This window comes from Marmota flaviventris, chromosome 10 (assembly GCF_047511675.1).
Source record: "Marmota flaviventris isolate mMarFla1 chromosome 10, mMarFla1.hap1, whole genome shotgun sequence".
NCBI classification, from domain to species: Eukaryota; Metazoa; Chordata; class Mammalia; order Rodentia; family Sciuridae; genus Marmota; species Marmota flaviventris.
This window is the reverse complement of record NC_092507.1, coordinates 64,349,270-64,365,750: the sequence shown is the minus strand read 5'-3', so window position 1 is coordinate 64,365,750 and position 16,481 is coordinate 64,349,270. Positions and strand designations below refer to the sequence as shown.

The window sequence follows — 16,481 nt, the reverse complement described above, 5'->3', positions numbered from 1 at the left end:
ACAATGTCTTTATTTTACATTTATGTGGTGCTGAAGATCGAACCCAGGGCCTCATGCATGCTAGGCGAGCACTCTACCACTGAGCTACAACCCCAGCCCAGTGTTAAACTATTTCAAGCTCCAGATATACTACTTATTAACAGGTGATTTGATCTTGAAAATTCAGAAAGGCACTGGCATTTTCTCCATAGGGTGGATATAGGCAGGCAGTAAGTCAGCGTCAGAAAGTGCTTTGTAGAGTGCCTGGCCTGCGTTCAGTGCTCGATGCTGGTTTCTCTTACAGACACACCTAGTCAAACAATCAGATTTCCCCCCATATTTATATTAGTAAAAGTTAATTTCATTGAATAAAAATTGAATTTAATTTTCTAAACATGTGAGTCAATTAAATAAAAAGTGTCCATGCTAAGCCCCAAGTAACTACTTCTAAAAAAAATAATTCATAGGGCTGGGGTTATAGTTCAGTGGTAGAGCACTTGCCTAGCATGTGTAAGGCATATGGTTCAATCCTCAGCACCACATAAGAAATAAATAAAGAAAATGAAGGTATTGTGTCCATCTACAACTAAAGATATTAAAAAAAATTAATCCATAGTTCTTTCATAATAGGGCAATAATGAAATGACAACAGGGCTATAATGAAATAAATGCAGGCATTGTGATGCTGAGTTTTAGGTCAAAATTTTTATTTCTCCAGTTTTCTTCAGGAAAATAAGTAGGACCATTTGTGCAGTGGCTAACAATGCACAGAGTAACATAAAATATTTATCAGTACACCTCTCAAAGCTGACTACTTAAAAACAATTTTTCATAGCACCAATGCCAGCATACACAAGGCCATCTGTGTCCCTGACACACTGGAAGCTACGGCCATTGAATGATGTCTTGATCATTATGCCATTAACATCACAGCTCACCTGATTAGTCAGATGTGTGCTCCACATTATAGCACTTGTATCCGGGCTCTGGCTATGAATTAATGGGAATTCAGGTTATGTCACATTTTGGACATAGGCAGGCAATGAAAATGGAGAAGAGGAAAAGAAGCCAATAATAATCAAGAGAAGACAGGAAGGAAGGAGAGAAAGAAATGCAACAAAAAAGGTGGTGGAAAACTAGTCACCTGTTAGTGAGACACAATGAGGGTCTTTAAAGCATATTTCTCCATTTTCCAAATAATTTTTATACTCTCAGCAATGATTGAGGCCCAGCTTGAACACCAGCACAGGTTCTTGTATCTTGTGTGGAGGCAACCAAAGCTCAGAGAACTCTTTCAACCCTTGTGATTAGTCTGGCACTACCCTCTGTGTGTGCTCTGTTCTTTGAAAGGTATTTTTCTAAACAGCTATTGAGTGGCTTTCTTCAAGAACAAAAAGGGTGACATTCACACAACACTCAGAGGCCATCTAGGCTCATGTGGCCTGTCCTTTTGGTGCAGATGGAACACTTTCCCTGAACATTTTTTCCTGATGGATGGTGGCCCCTGCCATCAGCTCCCCACTTGGTAACTTTTGCCTTGCAAATGAGCCAGCTTAGGGTAAGAGTTGCTTGTCATCAGTGAGAGGGTAGCATTTCATGGAGCATCTGAGAAGGCTCACAATTAACCTGAAAACCATCCTGCAAGAAATAGTCAGAGCAGCACAACCTGCCTGTCAGTTCCAGTCCAGGACTTTCAGTTGCTATTTTTGTTGTTATGGAAACGAACCGCACTGCTTCCTCAAGATTTCATTATTCCAACAAATATATTTTTTCATAGTCATTATAAGGTATCAGAAGTAGCCAGAAAGACTCAAGGGATGGAGGAGCCCAGAGGAGAAAGGCTTGTGATTAGAGAAGACTTCTCAAGGAGCTATAACTTAAACCTGAACTTGGGGCATGATTGGATAGGGGAGAAGACATTTCAAGTGCAAGGATTGACAAAAAAGCAAGCTTGGGAGAGAGCAGGGATACAGGTGGGGTTGGAGTTCAAGACTAACAAGAGGATGTGGTAGGAAATGATAAGGACACACTGAGGCCCGTCAGGAGAGTCTTAGTTGGTCTAAGAGTTTGGACCTTTCTGCAGACAAAAGGAAACTTTTGTCTTCTGCGTGCCAAGAAAACTAATAAATAAAATCAATAGTTTAAAACATGGGGTGAGTGCTTTAAGAATATTAATTTTATCTGAGGAATAACAGTGAGAATGTCAAGCTAGGCTCTGGCTAATACTACTGTGGTTCTTGTAGATGTCAAGACAATAATTTAAAAATGGAAAAATTCAGCCATCTTATATAGACAAAACCACAAGAGTTCCATGGAAATCACCTGATTTTTGTTTATTAAAATTCACTGAAATGAAATGTGATAAATATATTCAATGGAATATTACTCAGCCTTAAAGAAGAATGAAATTATGGCATTTGTCAGTAAATGGATGGAGTTGGAGAATATCATGCTAAGTGAAGTAAGCCAATCCCCAAAAATCAGAGGCCAAGTGTTTTCTCTAATATGTGGATGCCAATTCACAATAAGGAGGGGGACACTAGGGAAATACAGCATTACCTTAGATTAGGTGAAGGGAAGTAATATGAGGGGAAGGAGGGAGAAGTGGGGACAGGAAAGATAGTAGAACGAAACAGACATTATTACTTTATGTATATATGTGATTGCATGACCAATATGATTCTGCAACATGTACACTCAGAAAAATGAGAAATTGTATCCCATCTATATATGATATATCAAGGTGCATAAATTCATTCTAACATCATGTATAATTAATTAAAAAAATAAAAAATTAATAATAAAAAAGAAAAAAAATCACTGAAATGGCTATGGGTGTGTCTATGACATCCTGAGAGTTTTTACAAGCTTCAAAGTGACCTGTGATAATGAAGCCCCCCAAATCCATTCTGCCATCTGTCAAGGAAGAATTTGGGATCAAGGCCTTGATTTTTGGAATGTAGAAGTCATTTCCCTCATATCACAGAGGCTTTGTACCTTCTACCTAAATAGTAGGCTCAGATCATTTTACCATAGTAGTGACTGACCAATAAGTTGAAATACAGGAATGTTCAATTACATGCAAGAAAAACCTCTTGCTCAGAGCACCGGTTCTCAGTGTGGTCTGTGGATCTTTGAGTGTCTCAAGCTTTGTCTAATGTCAAAGATTTTATATTGTGCTGTTTGACTTTCTAAAGGGCACACAACTTCAGAACAGGTAAGCCAAGGTCTTTAGTTATTCCTAGACAGATAGAAGTGACATTTGAAAATATATTTCAAAATCCAACTATGAATGATAAACAGTGGATAAATCTGAAACATTACTACTGGAGACAGTAACAACAACACAACAGGCTGTATTATTGATAGAAGCTTTTTTGGACCACTTTTTTAAAAGGAAAGATTTCTCTATGATAATAAAGGATTCCTATTCTGAATGTCTACATATGGAGTTTCAAAGGTTTCTCCATAATTTAAATTAAAATTTCTTAATTTAGGTTTTCTAACATAAGAGCTGCACAGAAAATATAATACATTGTGTATTTGTCTGCAGCCAAGAAAATTGATAAATAAAATTTATGTGGAAAGAAAATTTTAGTAATCTATAAGCACAACTTTGAAATTACGATGAGTTCCTCCTCAGCAAGGGAAATAAGAAATATACTTTTACTTTTTGAAAAGAATACAAAGTAAGTGTGAAAAGAGTCCATCCAGTTCCCAAGGTTTAGATCAACTAGAGGCATGCAGATGAGAAATTGCACTAAGGCAGGTCTCAGGAATTCCCACTGCTTGAGAGGTGCTATTCTCTTGGACTAGAATTTCCCCTCTCGCCTCCCATTGGACCCTTCTCTGGTCCAGCCTCTCCTTCAAGTTCTTTTTAGTGTATGTGGTGCTGGGGATTGAACCCAGGTGTCATGCATGCTAGGCAAGTACTCTAGGCCTGAGCTACATGCCTAGCCTCTGGTCCTTCCTTCTCCATTTAAATGTTGCCTCCTTAGGAAAGTCTTCCCAGGTCACCCTCTCTGAAGTCATCACCCACTTTTACTCCAAATGCTTTGCTCCGATTGTCCAATTTTAGCTTTTCATTTCTTTCCTAACACTTTTCAAGGTTTGTGATATTTTAATTATTCTCTTCCTCTGGGATAGAAACTCCATGAGTCCTGCTCACTGCCCAGATGGGTCCAGGATTCAAGAAATGTTTCTCAAATGGCTGGATGTATGAGGCAGCTGTTCAGGACAACAGCCAACATGACCCTGTGGTGCAGTGGGGAACCCTGGAACCAGGGACTTCTTTTAAGCTGTCCCCTCCTTCCACCAGTTGGTTGAATGACCTTGACCAAATCTCTTAGCTTCTCTGGTTCAGATTCCATGTCTGACAATGAGACAGATTTACTCAGATTTTCATGTAGGCGTCCTGGAGTTAGTATGCAAGATTCAAAGTTTATCTGATTACATTTCTGTGGTGCTGACAACTACTCTCTTCCCACTCATTGAAGAGGTGTGGATCTTTTCATTATTTCTGAATATAAATAGATATTTTTTTTTAAATGTACAGGCAGGTGTACTTTTAAAAATATAATTTTTATGATTAGCAGAAAGCGCATAAGTTTTGGGAGGCGTTCTGACAATATCTGTGCTTTTCTTGGCTTTTTTTTTTTTCCTGGTGCTGAAAACCCAGGGTTTTGCACAGGCACTACCACTAAACTACACCCTAGCCCCACTTTAGATTGTCTTTAGCTGTGTAGAATACAGGGTGTGGCTATGGAAGTATATTTGCATAGTGGTCATTGATGCATTTAGTTTAAAAAGGAGAGGGTTGGTGTTCAAACAGAAAAGGTGTGTCTTAGACACTAACGTTCAGCATCCCCTTGTCCTTGTAATGACGTACTTTGTAATTGTAGAGCTAAACTCAGGGGTTTGATGTTTCTGAATCCTGCTTTTTCTATGCTGAAAAGACACAAGGCCAAAAGGAATATAAAACTGCATAAGTGCAAGCCATAATCTGAAAACCTCCTAGGGGTTATTTTGACCAAAAAGCAAACATGACTTCTCAACAGTGATAAATGAATTGCCATTTTTTCTTCTTTTTTTGCTACTGATTTGTTATTATTAGCAATTGTATTAGAAAATTTGAGGGTTATTACTCACCCATCATGAAAATAATTTTACATTTCCTCAAATCTTCTATGAAGCCTTAAAAATAAGAACAATATAAGTTAATTGCAAGAAGTACTACATTGGAACCCTGATTTCACTCATGTCATGTAAAATTCAAACCTTACAGAGTTTTGCTTGATTAGAAGCTCAAAGCTGAGTAGATGCCTTAATAGGTTGCTATTAATAGGCACTGATAACCATTTCAGCCTTATTCCCAGATCCAGGCAATATATTTTTATTTTCACATGCACTATTACTTTTAGGTGGTAAAACAGATGATATTAAATAGTATGAATCACAAAGCTAAATTTAAAACTTGTTTTTAAGTCTTTCTAAGTATCTCAGTTTGGTATTATTTCACATTTTTTCACAATGGATAATCTCCCTTTTAACAGAGAAGAATTAAAATATGGTATTTGAAGACAATATTAAAAAAACAAGTTTTATTTCACAGTAAATAATGCTATTTTCCACTTAACGTGGTGATATAAAATTTCTTTTAAAATAAGTAATTAAAAACAGTGAGTCAGTTTACAAAAAAAATTTAATAATACATGTATCAGTAGTGTAAAAATCAAAATGGTGGCAAGAATTCCACTGACTTCTAGAAGCATTTCCTTGATGTACTTAGGCAAATCCAAGCCAGGTAAAATTCTACAGTGAAGTGGTGGGTGTTAACAATGGGGGCTGTGGTTAGGAAGAGCTAATATTTGTAGTCAGGTTTTTAGATGCATCTGAGGCTAGATTCTTCCCTGAGTCAGACAGATGTGAGTGCTGATACAGTAACTGAAGATAGTTTTGAATAATTTATTATTCTTGCTAATTCTTATGCTAAGGGAGATACTCTTCAAATTTGCAAGGCAACTGAGTGGACATTAATGTATCATGATGTAGGATGAAAACTTGCTTGGAATTTTAAAGTGAACTAGAGTTCAGAGATGTTTGATGTTTTTTTTTTTGGAGGTCCAGCCCTTGGATGTGCATTTCAGATCCTGGGCTGAGGTTCCTGGAGAAGCTGTCTAAGTAGGGAGGGTCCAGGACAGAAGGGCAGGACCTGATGGAGTCAGTCCTGAGCTGTGGTCCAAGTGGAGTTCTAGGCTCTTTCCTGGGTCCTGGGAGTGGCCGCTTTTGCCAGTCCTCAGGGTATGAGTTGACTAAAATGATGGATGGGTGTGAGTACTTGGAGAGGTTGTAGGTTTTTATTTTCTATCTTAGTGATAAAATGGCCATTTTCATTCTTAAAATGAATTGATAGGAGTCTGGCTTACATTTTATATTTTATGCAGATGATAACTACTTTTGAAAGATAGCTCATTATTTTGACAGTTATAAACATTATTTTTTAGCAAAACTGAGATAGTACTTTTTATATACATAATGCTACATATTTGCAGGACTCCACCATTGACTGAGTGACAGTTCTACCTCCTCCCACATATATAAAGATATGGTGTCCCTAACTTGTGGGATGAGGTGGTCATCTCATGCTTTCCCACCTGCCAGCTTACTTCATGAAGTTGAGTAACTGTGAATCTATTTGTAGTCTAGAAAAATGACCATCGTTCTTGTAGGTCTTTTTTTTTTCTTAAATATGATCATATCCTATTTCAGTTTTTTAAAAGTTAGTGTTTAGTTAATGATGGTACAATTCATACAATGCAGTCATTACAAATTAAGTTTTACAGTGTTTTTAATGACATGGAAACAGATTGTGTTACGATATGTACAAAGATTTGGAGATATCTGTATGTCTACATGTATTCTCAACTATGCAAAAATAGTTATGTAGACAATACACTGAAACGAAATACACTAGAATGATAGCCACGACTATTTATAGGTCATAATATTTTAGATAGCTCTTAGTTCCTTCCTTAAAAAAAATTTCACAGTGAGTGTATGTTAATTTTATAACCAGGAAGAAAGGAAACTTAATGAAGCAATCAGTCACCCCTATCCAGTTGAGACAGACTTTTGCTTATTTGTACTTAGCTAAGTGACAGCTAAGATATGGTTCCTGTTTATGTGCCTTTCTCCATGGATCACAATGATATCATTTGGTAACTGTGATTTTCACATATTGCTATTGCCATTATCATCAAATGACACTGTATCGGCCACCTCATGTTCATGGATCAATGCAGGGTTAGGACTGGGTTATTTAAAAAACCAAATCACTTATTTGCATGTGTTCACAATCAAAACTAAAATATTTCCATGAATTTTAAGGATAACTTTTCTTACAAAATGGAAATATTTTACCTAGAACAATCATGAACTTTTTTCTTTCTTTTTTTTTTTTTTTGCTCCCAGTACCGGGGATTGAACTCAGGGACACTTAAACACTGAGCCACATCCCCAGACCTTTTTTCTTTTTAGTATTTTATTTAGAGACAGGATCTCCCTGAATTGCTTAGGGCCTTGCTAAATTGCTGAGTTTGGCTTTGAACTTGTGATCCTCCTGCTTCAGCCCCTGGAGCTGCTGGGATTACAGGCTTGTGCCACTGTGCCCGGCCCTTTTCTTTTTTTAACAGTTCCCAATCCACATAGTTTTATCTGTTTTCAATTACATTTATAGCTAACTTGGGATGAATATTTTAGTTTGATGAGACTTTTGATATGATAAAAATCACAAAGCAGTATAATCTTGGTGTAGGTTGGGTTGGGTCCCAAAGGTACACTGCAGAATCGTAACCACTATATAGGAAAGAGTTTAGTTTTGTATTCCAAATAAGTTGAAGAATGCCAAATTAAAGTTAGACAGCTCTCTTTACTGGAACTTGTGGGGGCCTTGTTATGATATTACACATGTGAATCTTCCAATGGAGACTGAATGGTAAGTGTTTCCCAAGTATTTTTGACCAAAGCATCCTCTTTTCATTGAGCACCTTGGGAGCCATGTTCTCTGGGCGTTTAGGAAATGCATCTCTTAGTAATGAATCCCTTTGGTTTATCACATGGGCCACGAAAAGCAAGATCCATATTCCCTGGCCAAGGGAAAAGTACACACTGTTGACATTTTACTAGCTATTAGTTGATGTTTAATTGTTTCAAGCTATTGAAGTGACCTCTTTGGTTTGATCAATAAAGGAAACTCACCTCCCATGGTGTCCTCTCCAAATACATTTAACTGGTCATCACCCTGTTTAAAAAAAAAAATCACAATATTAGATGATACTACTAACAGTTACTATTTAAGCTCCTGGTTAACAATAACATATATAAACTTCCAAAAAACTCTACAAGGGACAACATAGCAGAGACAAGAATCTGAGAATGCTAGAAGTTATGCTGATGAAGGTCACACAATGGTGAGGGACAGAGCTCAGGTTTAAAACCGGGGCCATTTGTCCACGTTCTCTTTGTACCTAGTGCAGTATCCAGTCTCTCTTGGTGTATAAACTGTGGATAGAAATCTGACCTCAAAAAGACAAAATCCTTCAGTGTCAGAAGGATTTTATCCACATCAATGGATAGATGTGGTCACAGCTGTTTTATGAATAACTCTACAGTTTAAAGCGAGGATTGCCAAGATTTCTGGTAAAGGGACAGATAGTAAAGCTTTGCAGTATTGTGGGCCACATGGTCTTTGTCACAACTATCTCATCACTGACCGTACTCTGCCAATCCCTGAGCCAGAGCATGAAATAAGGAAAGCTGGAGTGGCCAGCTTTTGCTGATGCTTTAAATTTTTCATTTTATTTCTAACAAGATGCTCCATTTTCCTTACAGAGTAGTCCGAGGTGTTTGGGGAAAAAATTCAGAAAGTTTTCTCATTCCGACCTATGTCTTCATCTATTTTATTGTCCCACTTCCTCACCCCTTATAGATGGTTGTGTACAGAAGTTTCTTTCTAGGTACACAAAAAACAACTTCTACATAGCCAGGGATATACTTGATATAAACATATGTATTCTGATGACTTCCATTTCTTCTGTAAAAGAAGGATATTTTAATTACACCTGGATATGACATAATACTATCATATCATAATAGGATATATACTTCTGCAACATACTATTCTTCCCCCTTGCTTTTTCACAAATCAATGTGTTATTGACAACTGTCCATGTCAATATAGAATGTTCTCAGTAGAGAAGGTTCTAGGTTACATAGCTTTCTATTTTATGATTGGTGCCATAGTCGTCATTGTTTTTTAACAGCCCCTTTAACGATGGGCTATTGAATTGTTTTCAATCTTTGACTACTTTTGGCAAAGTGGCCCAGAGAATAAAATTATACAAATGTCATTTCACACTCTTACTCCTATAGAATAAATTCCAAGAGAGAGAGGACCATGTGGTCACAGAATAAATGTATTTAAAATTTCTATAAATTTTTGCCCAGTTGCTCTCCACAGAGGATATACCCTTTTGCAGGGACAGCCTCTTGCTGTCACTTCATCCCAGCCTCTTGCCTCTAATTCACTTTGATGTGGGAGTCAGTTAAATGAGGTTGTCTGGTTGCACTAATGCTCCCTTGAGGTAAACTGCCATGAAAGCGCTTTGTTTAAAGTCAGAGTCTTGCCATCCTTTTTAGTATATATGTCTTCAGGGTAACTTTACTGCTTGTCTTCTTAGATTTGCCCGTGTTTCCCCAAGCTATTCCAGGTAGAGAAGAGCTTTTAATGATGCAGTCATTCAGGGACACAATTACATCAATTAATTCCCTTCCAGGAATAGAAAGAACATCATTACTCCTCAGTAAGCCTCCCCACCAGTTCCCTTGTTGAATTCATTGCTCTTCAAAGTGGGAGTGTAGGGATGATCAAATGGACCCTACCCTACCTGCTTTTCCCATCTCCCATTTTACAGCTGAGGCGACTGATGTTTAGAGAGGTCTGTGGCCATACCATCATGTTCTTGGTGAGGTCGGGGATGGAATGAGAATCATACCTCTTACTCCCTTATTTGGCTGCTATAGATTTAGTCCCTTTAGCGTAGCTGCCATAGTGGATGTTGCTGGTGTCCCATTTCTCTCCTGGCCCCTGGCTGCTAAAAGCTCACAAAAATATGGCCCTTGCCTCAAGTTGGGATGACTCCATGGTGTAATCTGTGTCCCGGGGATCCCTGTGGGAAGGTGCCAGGACCACATCTTTGCTTAGCATGTACCCTGCCTAATCCTGCGTCTCCGTCCCCTCTTCTGAGAGCACAAACTAACAGCACACTTGCACAAAAATGTCTGTCTCAGGCACTGCTTCTGGGGAAGAGGACCTACCCCAGAGACCTATTTAAAGCAATTAATATGTTTGTCTAAGATGCAGCTGCACAGTAAGAGGCTCAATAATATTGGCTAGAAAAAGATTATTTAATCAGAATCTGTCTGTTGCTTGTCAAACAGTTGTTGAATACTTCTAGGTAATGTTAAGAGGAAAACCTGAGTTCTCTCCTTTACCTTTTAATATAATTGTTAGATTATCAGATTATACCCATTGCACAAGCTAAGCTATATCTGATTTTTCTTGTACATGTTATCTTATCTTGGGAGTTTGACCAAGGTTAAGCTGAATTCATTAAAACAAGGTACCATAATATAAAGGGGCCTACCTCACTTTTATCTGGCTTCTGGAGGCTGACCTGTTTTTAATCCAAAACTCTTATTCACAGCCTTCTACTCTAGTTGCCCACATTCTTTGAATGAAACACAGCTTTATTTCCATTAATTCATCGATAATTAATAGGTTTCTAGGGCATAAATGTAACCATCATTAGTTCTTAGGAATGTGGTACCCTGACATGAAAGTCCAGGTGGATGGGGTATTTGACTGGAGGGAATTATTTTCCAGTGACTCTTAATTCACCGCATGATTGCAGTGTGACTCTTTCGCAAATAAAATCAACTGGGCATTGTAAACACACACACACACCTATGCATATAAAAGAGGGGTGAATGACAAACACTTCTGATTTTGGTATAAAAATGCCAAACTGCCGTGGAAACACTTCATCTTGGGTTTTTAAAATTTTATTTTAATGCTAGGTGTATTATGCATGAAAGGCATTAATTTTGAATGCTAATTGATTTCAGAATGTCAGCTGGATATGGAGGAAAGGAATAGCCTTATTCAGGACACATCCAGTAAGATGTTTGTGCCCAGTTGCTTTAGCGCTTCATCTTCAGTGAGGTATAACTACAGGAATCACAATGCTTGGGCCACCGATTTCCACTGAGAGCTGTGAGTGCTTCTCTGTGCAATGGCCTCTTCCTAGGCAAATGCTCCATTTAGCCTTTTACACTTAAGGTCTTTGGTCACCTTGAGGCTGCCTTATAGATTTAGGCTTTGTGGGTTCAATGAGACAAAGCTGACTTTCCTAGTTTAGGGCGTCGTGGAGTGGGATACTAACTCTTCTGAACTGGTAGAGTATAAATATAGGCACAGATTCTATGTAAGTGCCACTTAGGGCTCCTAGGTATGGAGCCAGTACACAGACTGCAATGATGCCATCAATACCAGCCCAGGTGGGGCAAGCTGCAGCTACAGTACCAAAGCAATTCAGCTGGCTGCATATTTTCGCTGCTGTTTATTGGGTAACATGTTGTTTACTTGTGGGGGAAGAGATTTAGAAACTGATTGAAAGGGCGCATTCAGAACCTCAAGGTTGGATTAGTGGCTTTGTGAGGGAAACTGTGGATTTGGACCTCAGATTTTGATCCTATCCCTGATTCTATAGTTAACCCAGAGCCACAAGGAAAGCAAAAGAAATCCACATTCAACTTTACTTTCTTGTGTGGATGTGCAGGCAAGAAACTATTTCTACAAAGCTGGATTCTAGTTATGATCTGTAGGAAGAGCAGATAATTGGTGTATATTTGTTTTCCTGAGGGATCACAGTGCCTATCACCTCTATCTGAAGATATGGAAGTCTGGTGGTCATTAACAGTGCCTGGAATTATTGAATTTTATGTGAAGGAGGACAAAACAGAACTACTTAGAAACACAGATAAGTTCACCAATTTAAGAAACTGTTACTGAGGAGAAAGCTAAATAGACCCTCTAGCTTCACTTGCTCTTAGTTGACTTAAAAATCACTAATATTGAAGGTCTCACAGCTGGTAATACATATTCATCTCCTTGTTGTAGGTAATACCTCGGATGTGTGGGTTATGATGATAACAGTTGTCTAGGTTACTATTCAGAGACCTAATGGCCACGTTTGCCCCCAAACTGACTCTTCACTTGGCCCTGATAGGTGACTAGAATGGGATAAAAGGCTTGCCATTTCTGTCTTCATATTGTATCTCCTTTGCTACCTTACTTAACCTTTGGGTCAGATTCTATTCGGCTTTGCATGGAGACATGTTGATTATATGGGAAATGGTTTGTCCTAACTGTAAAACAGGGTTGATTTGACCTAGACATGCTTATCCTCTATCCTCCCCCTTCAAGGAAAAGACACCTACTAGTCACCAGGCATAGAGACACCAGGCCATGGAAAGAGCAAAAAGAGGCGACAGCTGTGGTCCTGGAAGAGTTTTGCCTATTCCCAGAAAAGACGTGACTTTTCTTCCCTCTATTAGCCTGTGTCTCCCTCATCTTATCCCCCTATCCTATATCTATCGGTAACTCCTCAAGCTCCTTGGAATGGAGAGGTTGCTTGGTGAGCTTGGGTTCCCACTTCTCTGTTCCTAGGACACAGAATAAAATCTTTCTCCCTAACACTCTTCTCTCCGACATTGGTTTTTCTGTGGGACAAAATTGTGAACCTGGGTTTGGTAATGAACTGTTTATGGAGCTGCTTTGATTACAGAGTAGTGGGTGCTTCTCATTAAAGGAGCAACGTCACATGGCATTGCCACAAGCAGATTATATCATAATAAGAAGCTGACATTCAAATAGTGCTTTATATCCCTGAAAAGGTGTTTGCAGATGTGATCTCACTTGATCCTCATCGCAGCCCTGTGGATGGGGAATGGGGGTAACTGGAGTTGTAAGAAGCCACTGGATGGGATGTGCTTGCTCGTCCAATGTCCCAGGAGGGGGCAGAGTTTAATTCTCATTCTGATATTAATCATTACAGTCTCTGCAGAGTCCTCTTAATGCGTTCAGAGGTGGGGATCATGTATTTACATATGCCTGCTGTCCTTCCTTATTTAGATAGCTTTGATTTTTAAAAATACTTTCAGGGAATCACAGAATCAAAGCTCCCCTGGGAAGGAGAAGGAAATAGTAAGTCATTTGGGGGCTGTCTTTCCTGTTCAGAGTACCTTGTTGGTATTAGCCAGTGTTTGTATTTCGTGGGCCTCAAATGGCATTACGAGAAAGAGGCTTACTTGACAACAAAATTTTACAATTAAGATTAATTTCTTGCCCTAAAATTCACAAATGCTGCAAAACCAAACCAAAAGCAACATAAAAAAGACTGCTTTTTCCTTCTGATACCCACTATGTTTTTGTTTTTCAAAAGGAAAAACAAAACACAAATAAAACAAAAACATAAAAAAAGGGATTTCAAACATATTCCTAGTTTTTGAGACAATGTCTTTTCTTCAATTAGCACCAAGCAAATAGCACAAATTCTAAAAAATCACGAACCACAAAATGCTAGCATATGATTTTCCTAGATTTCCATTTAGATTGGTCTAGCGACTTGTCTTTGGTTATAAGTAACAGCAGAGCAGTGTGACCCATGGTGGGACACAGAATGTTCAGTAGCTCTTGTAAGGGTCCATTTCATCGAGGAGCAGAATCTCGACAAAATAATACTGAAGACAAACCCAAATAAAAGGTTACTGAGTTATTTCCCTATTTTGCAAACTGAAATTGAATTTTTTGGATTCTTTCCATTATGCCTGTTTTTTAAAAAAACCACTGAAACACCTCACAGGTAAACAGTTTTAGGAATGATGGCTGGAACTGTTACTTAGATGGTATTGAGAGTGATTTTAACATGAATGTGATTTCAGGAAACACTAGGAGGTAGGCAGGTTTGATATTCTCTGTGTTTCAGATAAGTAAGCTGTGTTGCAGAGGATGATATGGGGCTTACACAGGAGGCCAGGGGTTGGTTAGTTTCCTGAGTGGCAGGCCTGTATTCTGCCTTTCTCCTGTAGCTCCCCCGTGAATTGAGATGACAGGTGGTTGTGTGAAGCTCCCAAGGGAAAGGATCATAAACACTCATGGTGCCATCTATATAGAAATAAAGGTGAGGGGGTTCATTAGCTAATAGAGAAAGAGAAATCAAAGTCAAGTCATGCTTATCAGATGATTTGAGAATGAAATTTTCAAGTTTTACTAGTTAGCTGTGAAGGAGGTTTTTGAAGTCCCTTGATCTTCAGCAGGAGAGTATTGAAAAATAAAAACATAACTCCATTTTTATCAGAAGGGAGAAGGAAACTGCTCTTGAAAAATGTTTTGAGTGTTTTTATAGTTCTTTTCAAAGCATGTTTTCATTTAAAGTAATGGGAAATCTGAAAAAAAAAAAGAATGGGAAGTGGTATGTAATTTAGTTACACCCAAGAATTTATTCTGCAGCAAGTCCCATTTCTCATTCACTGAAGTATACACAATTAGAGGTCTGCTTGCTGTGGAAGTACTTGTATAATTGAGTAAACAGGGATGAAGAATGGAGTGGATGCGAGGCTAACCTTTCTTCAGTCGTATTAAATTGTAGGTTCTCCGCATGAGCTGCTTTAAACAGTGGTTTACAGACCTAGTTCTCTAGAAGAGGCAGTTTTCTTCTTTTATGTATAAATTGAAATGTTGGTGTCTCTAATAAGAAATTTTAAAGAAAAAAAAATTCCTCACTGTTTTCCTATAAATTCCTGTTTCACCATCTCAAATATGTGTCAACTTGACTCTCTGCTAGAAAATCATGAAAGGAACACTTTTCTTTTGTCCTCATCTACCATGTGGCAGCCTGGTCAAGAAGAGCTTTGTGAAGCTGGTGGTTTAAAGGGAAGAGATTTAGTTCCCATTCAGATTTCTTCCCATTTAAAGTTAATGTTGGTCATAAAATCACATCTGACTAGAAGCTTCCAAAGGAGAGTGATTTGGCCTTTATTTCATTGTAAAACAGAAAATGGCAAAGCTTAGTTTCAATCACTGGGAATTATAAGGCTTGCTTTTAGAACTTTTGGGGGCTATATACACACTCTCAGCAAAGTGGGAATCAGAGTATTAGAATAAAACATGTTCTATGTGTGTTCGTGTGTTTTTCAGGGAACAAAACATTACCTAAGTTTATTATCCTTTCTCTCACCAACTTTCTTTCTTTTTTTTTTTATTGGTTGCTCAAAACATTACATTGATCTTGACATATCATATATCATACATTTGATTCAAATGGGGTATGAATTCTTATTTTTCCCACTTGTACAGATTGCAGTATCACATTGGTTATACAGCCACGTTTATACATACTGCCATACTAGTGTCTGTTGTATTCTGCTGCCTTTCCTATCCCCTTCCTATCCCCCCTCCCCTCCCCTCCCCTCCCATCATCTCTCTCTACCCCATGTACTGTAACTCATTTCTCTCTTTTTTCCCGTCCCCCTCACATCCTCTTATATGTAATTTTATATAACAATGAGGGTCTCCTTCCATCTTCTGCGCAATTCCCCTTCTCTCTCCTATTCTCTCCCACCTCTTGTCCCTGCTTAATGGTGATCTTCTTCTCATGCTCTTCCTCCCTGCTGTTTTGAGTCACCTCCTTTATATCAAAGAAGACATTTGGCATTTATTTTTTAGGGATTGGCTAACTTCACTTAGCATAATCTGCTCTAATGCCATCCATTTCCCTGCAAATGCCATGATTTTTGTTGTTTTTTAGTGCTAATATTCCATTGTGTATAAATGCCACATTTTTTTAATCCATTCATCTATTGAAGGGCATCTAGGTTGGTTCCACAGTCTAGCTATTGTGAATTGTGCTGCTATGAACATTGATGTAGCTGTATCCCTGTAGTATGCTCTTTTTAGAACTTTTGGGAATAGTCTGAGAAGGGGAATAGCTGGGTCGAATGGTGGTTCCATTCCCAGCTTTCCAAGGAATCTCCATACTGCTTTCCAAATTGGCCACACCAATTTGCAGTCCCACCAGCAATGTACAAGTGTACCCTTTTCTCCACATCCTCACCAGCACTTGTTGTTGTTTGACTTCATAATGGCTGCCATTCTTACTGGAGTGAGATGGTATCTTAGAGTGGTTTTAATGTGCATTTCTCTGATTGCTAGAGATGGTGAGCATTTTTTCGTGTATTTGTTGATTGATTGTATGTCCTCCTCTGAGAAGTGTCTGTTCAGGTCCTTGGCCCATTTGTTGATTGGGTTATTTGTTTTCTTGTTGTTTAATTTTTTGAGTTCTTTGTATATTCTGGATATTAGGGCTCTATCTGAAGTGTGAGGG

General features: G+C 38.4%; 2 protein-coding genes across 3 annotated transcripts in view; one reads left to right on the top strand and one right to left on the bottom strand.

Moving 5' to 3' along the window:
• The window catches only part of Ak5 (adenylate kinase 5), a 273,107-nt gene that overhangs the window by 61,658 nt on the left and 194,968 nt on the right, over positions 1 to 16,481 (bottom strand). Inside the window, exons 9-10 of the mRNA XM_027935266.2 lie at positions 8,236 to 8,278; positions 5,128 to 5,172 (exon numbers count right to left, since the gene is read on the bottom strand). Coding sequence (XP_027791067.2) covers positions 5,128 to 5,172; positions 8,236 to 8,278 — 88 coding nt within the window. The remainder of the gene's footprint in view (positions 1 to 5,127; positions 5,173 to 8,235; positions 8,279 to 16,481) is intronic.
• Positions 1 to 16,481, top strand: part of Zzz3 (zinc finger ZZ-type containing 3) — a 256,464-nt gene that overhangs the window by 173,354 nt on the left and 66,629 nt on the right. The gene's annotated exons all lie outside the window — the stretch shown is intronic.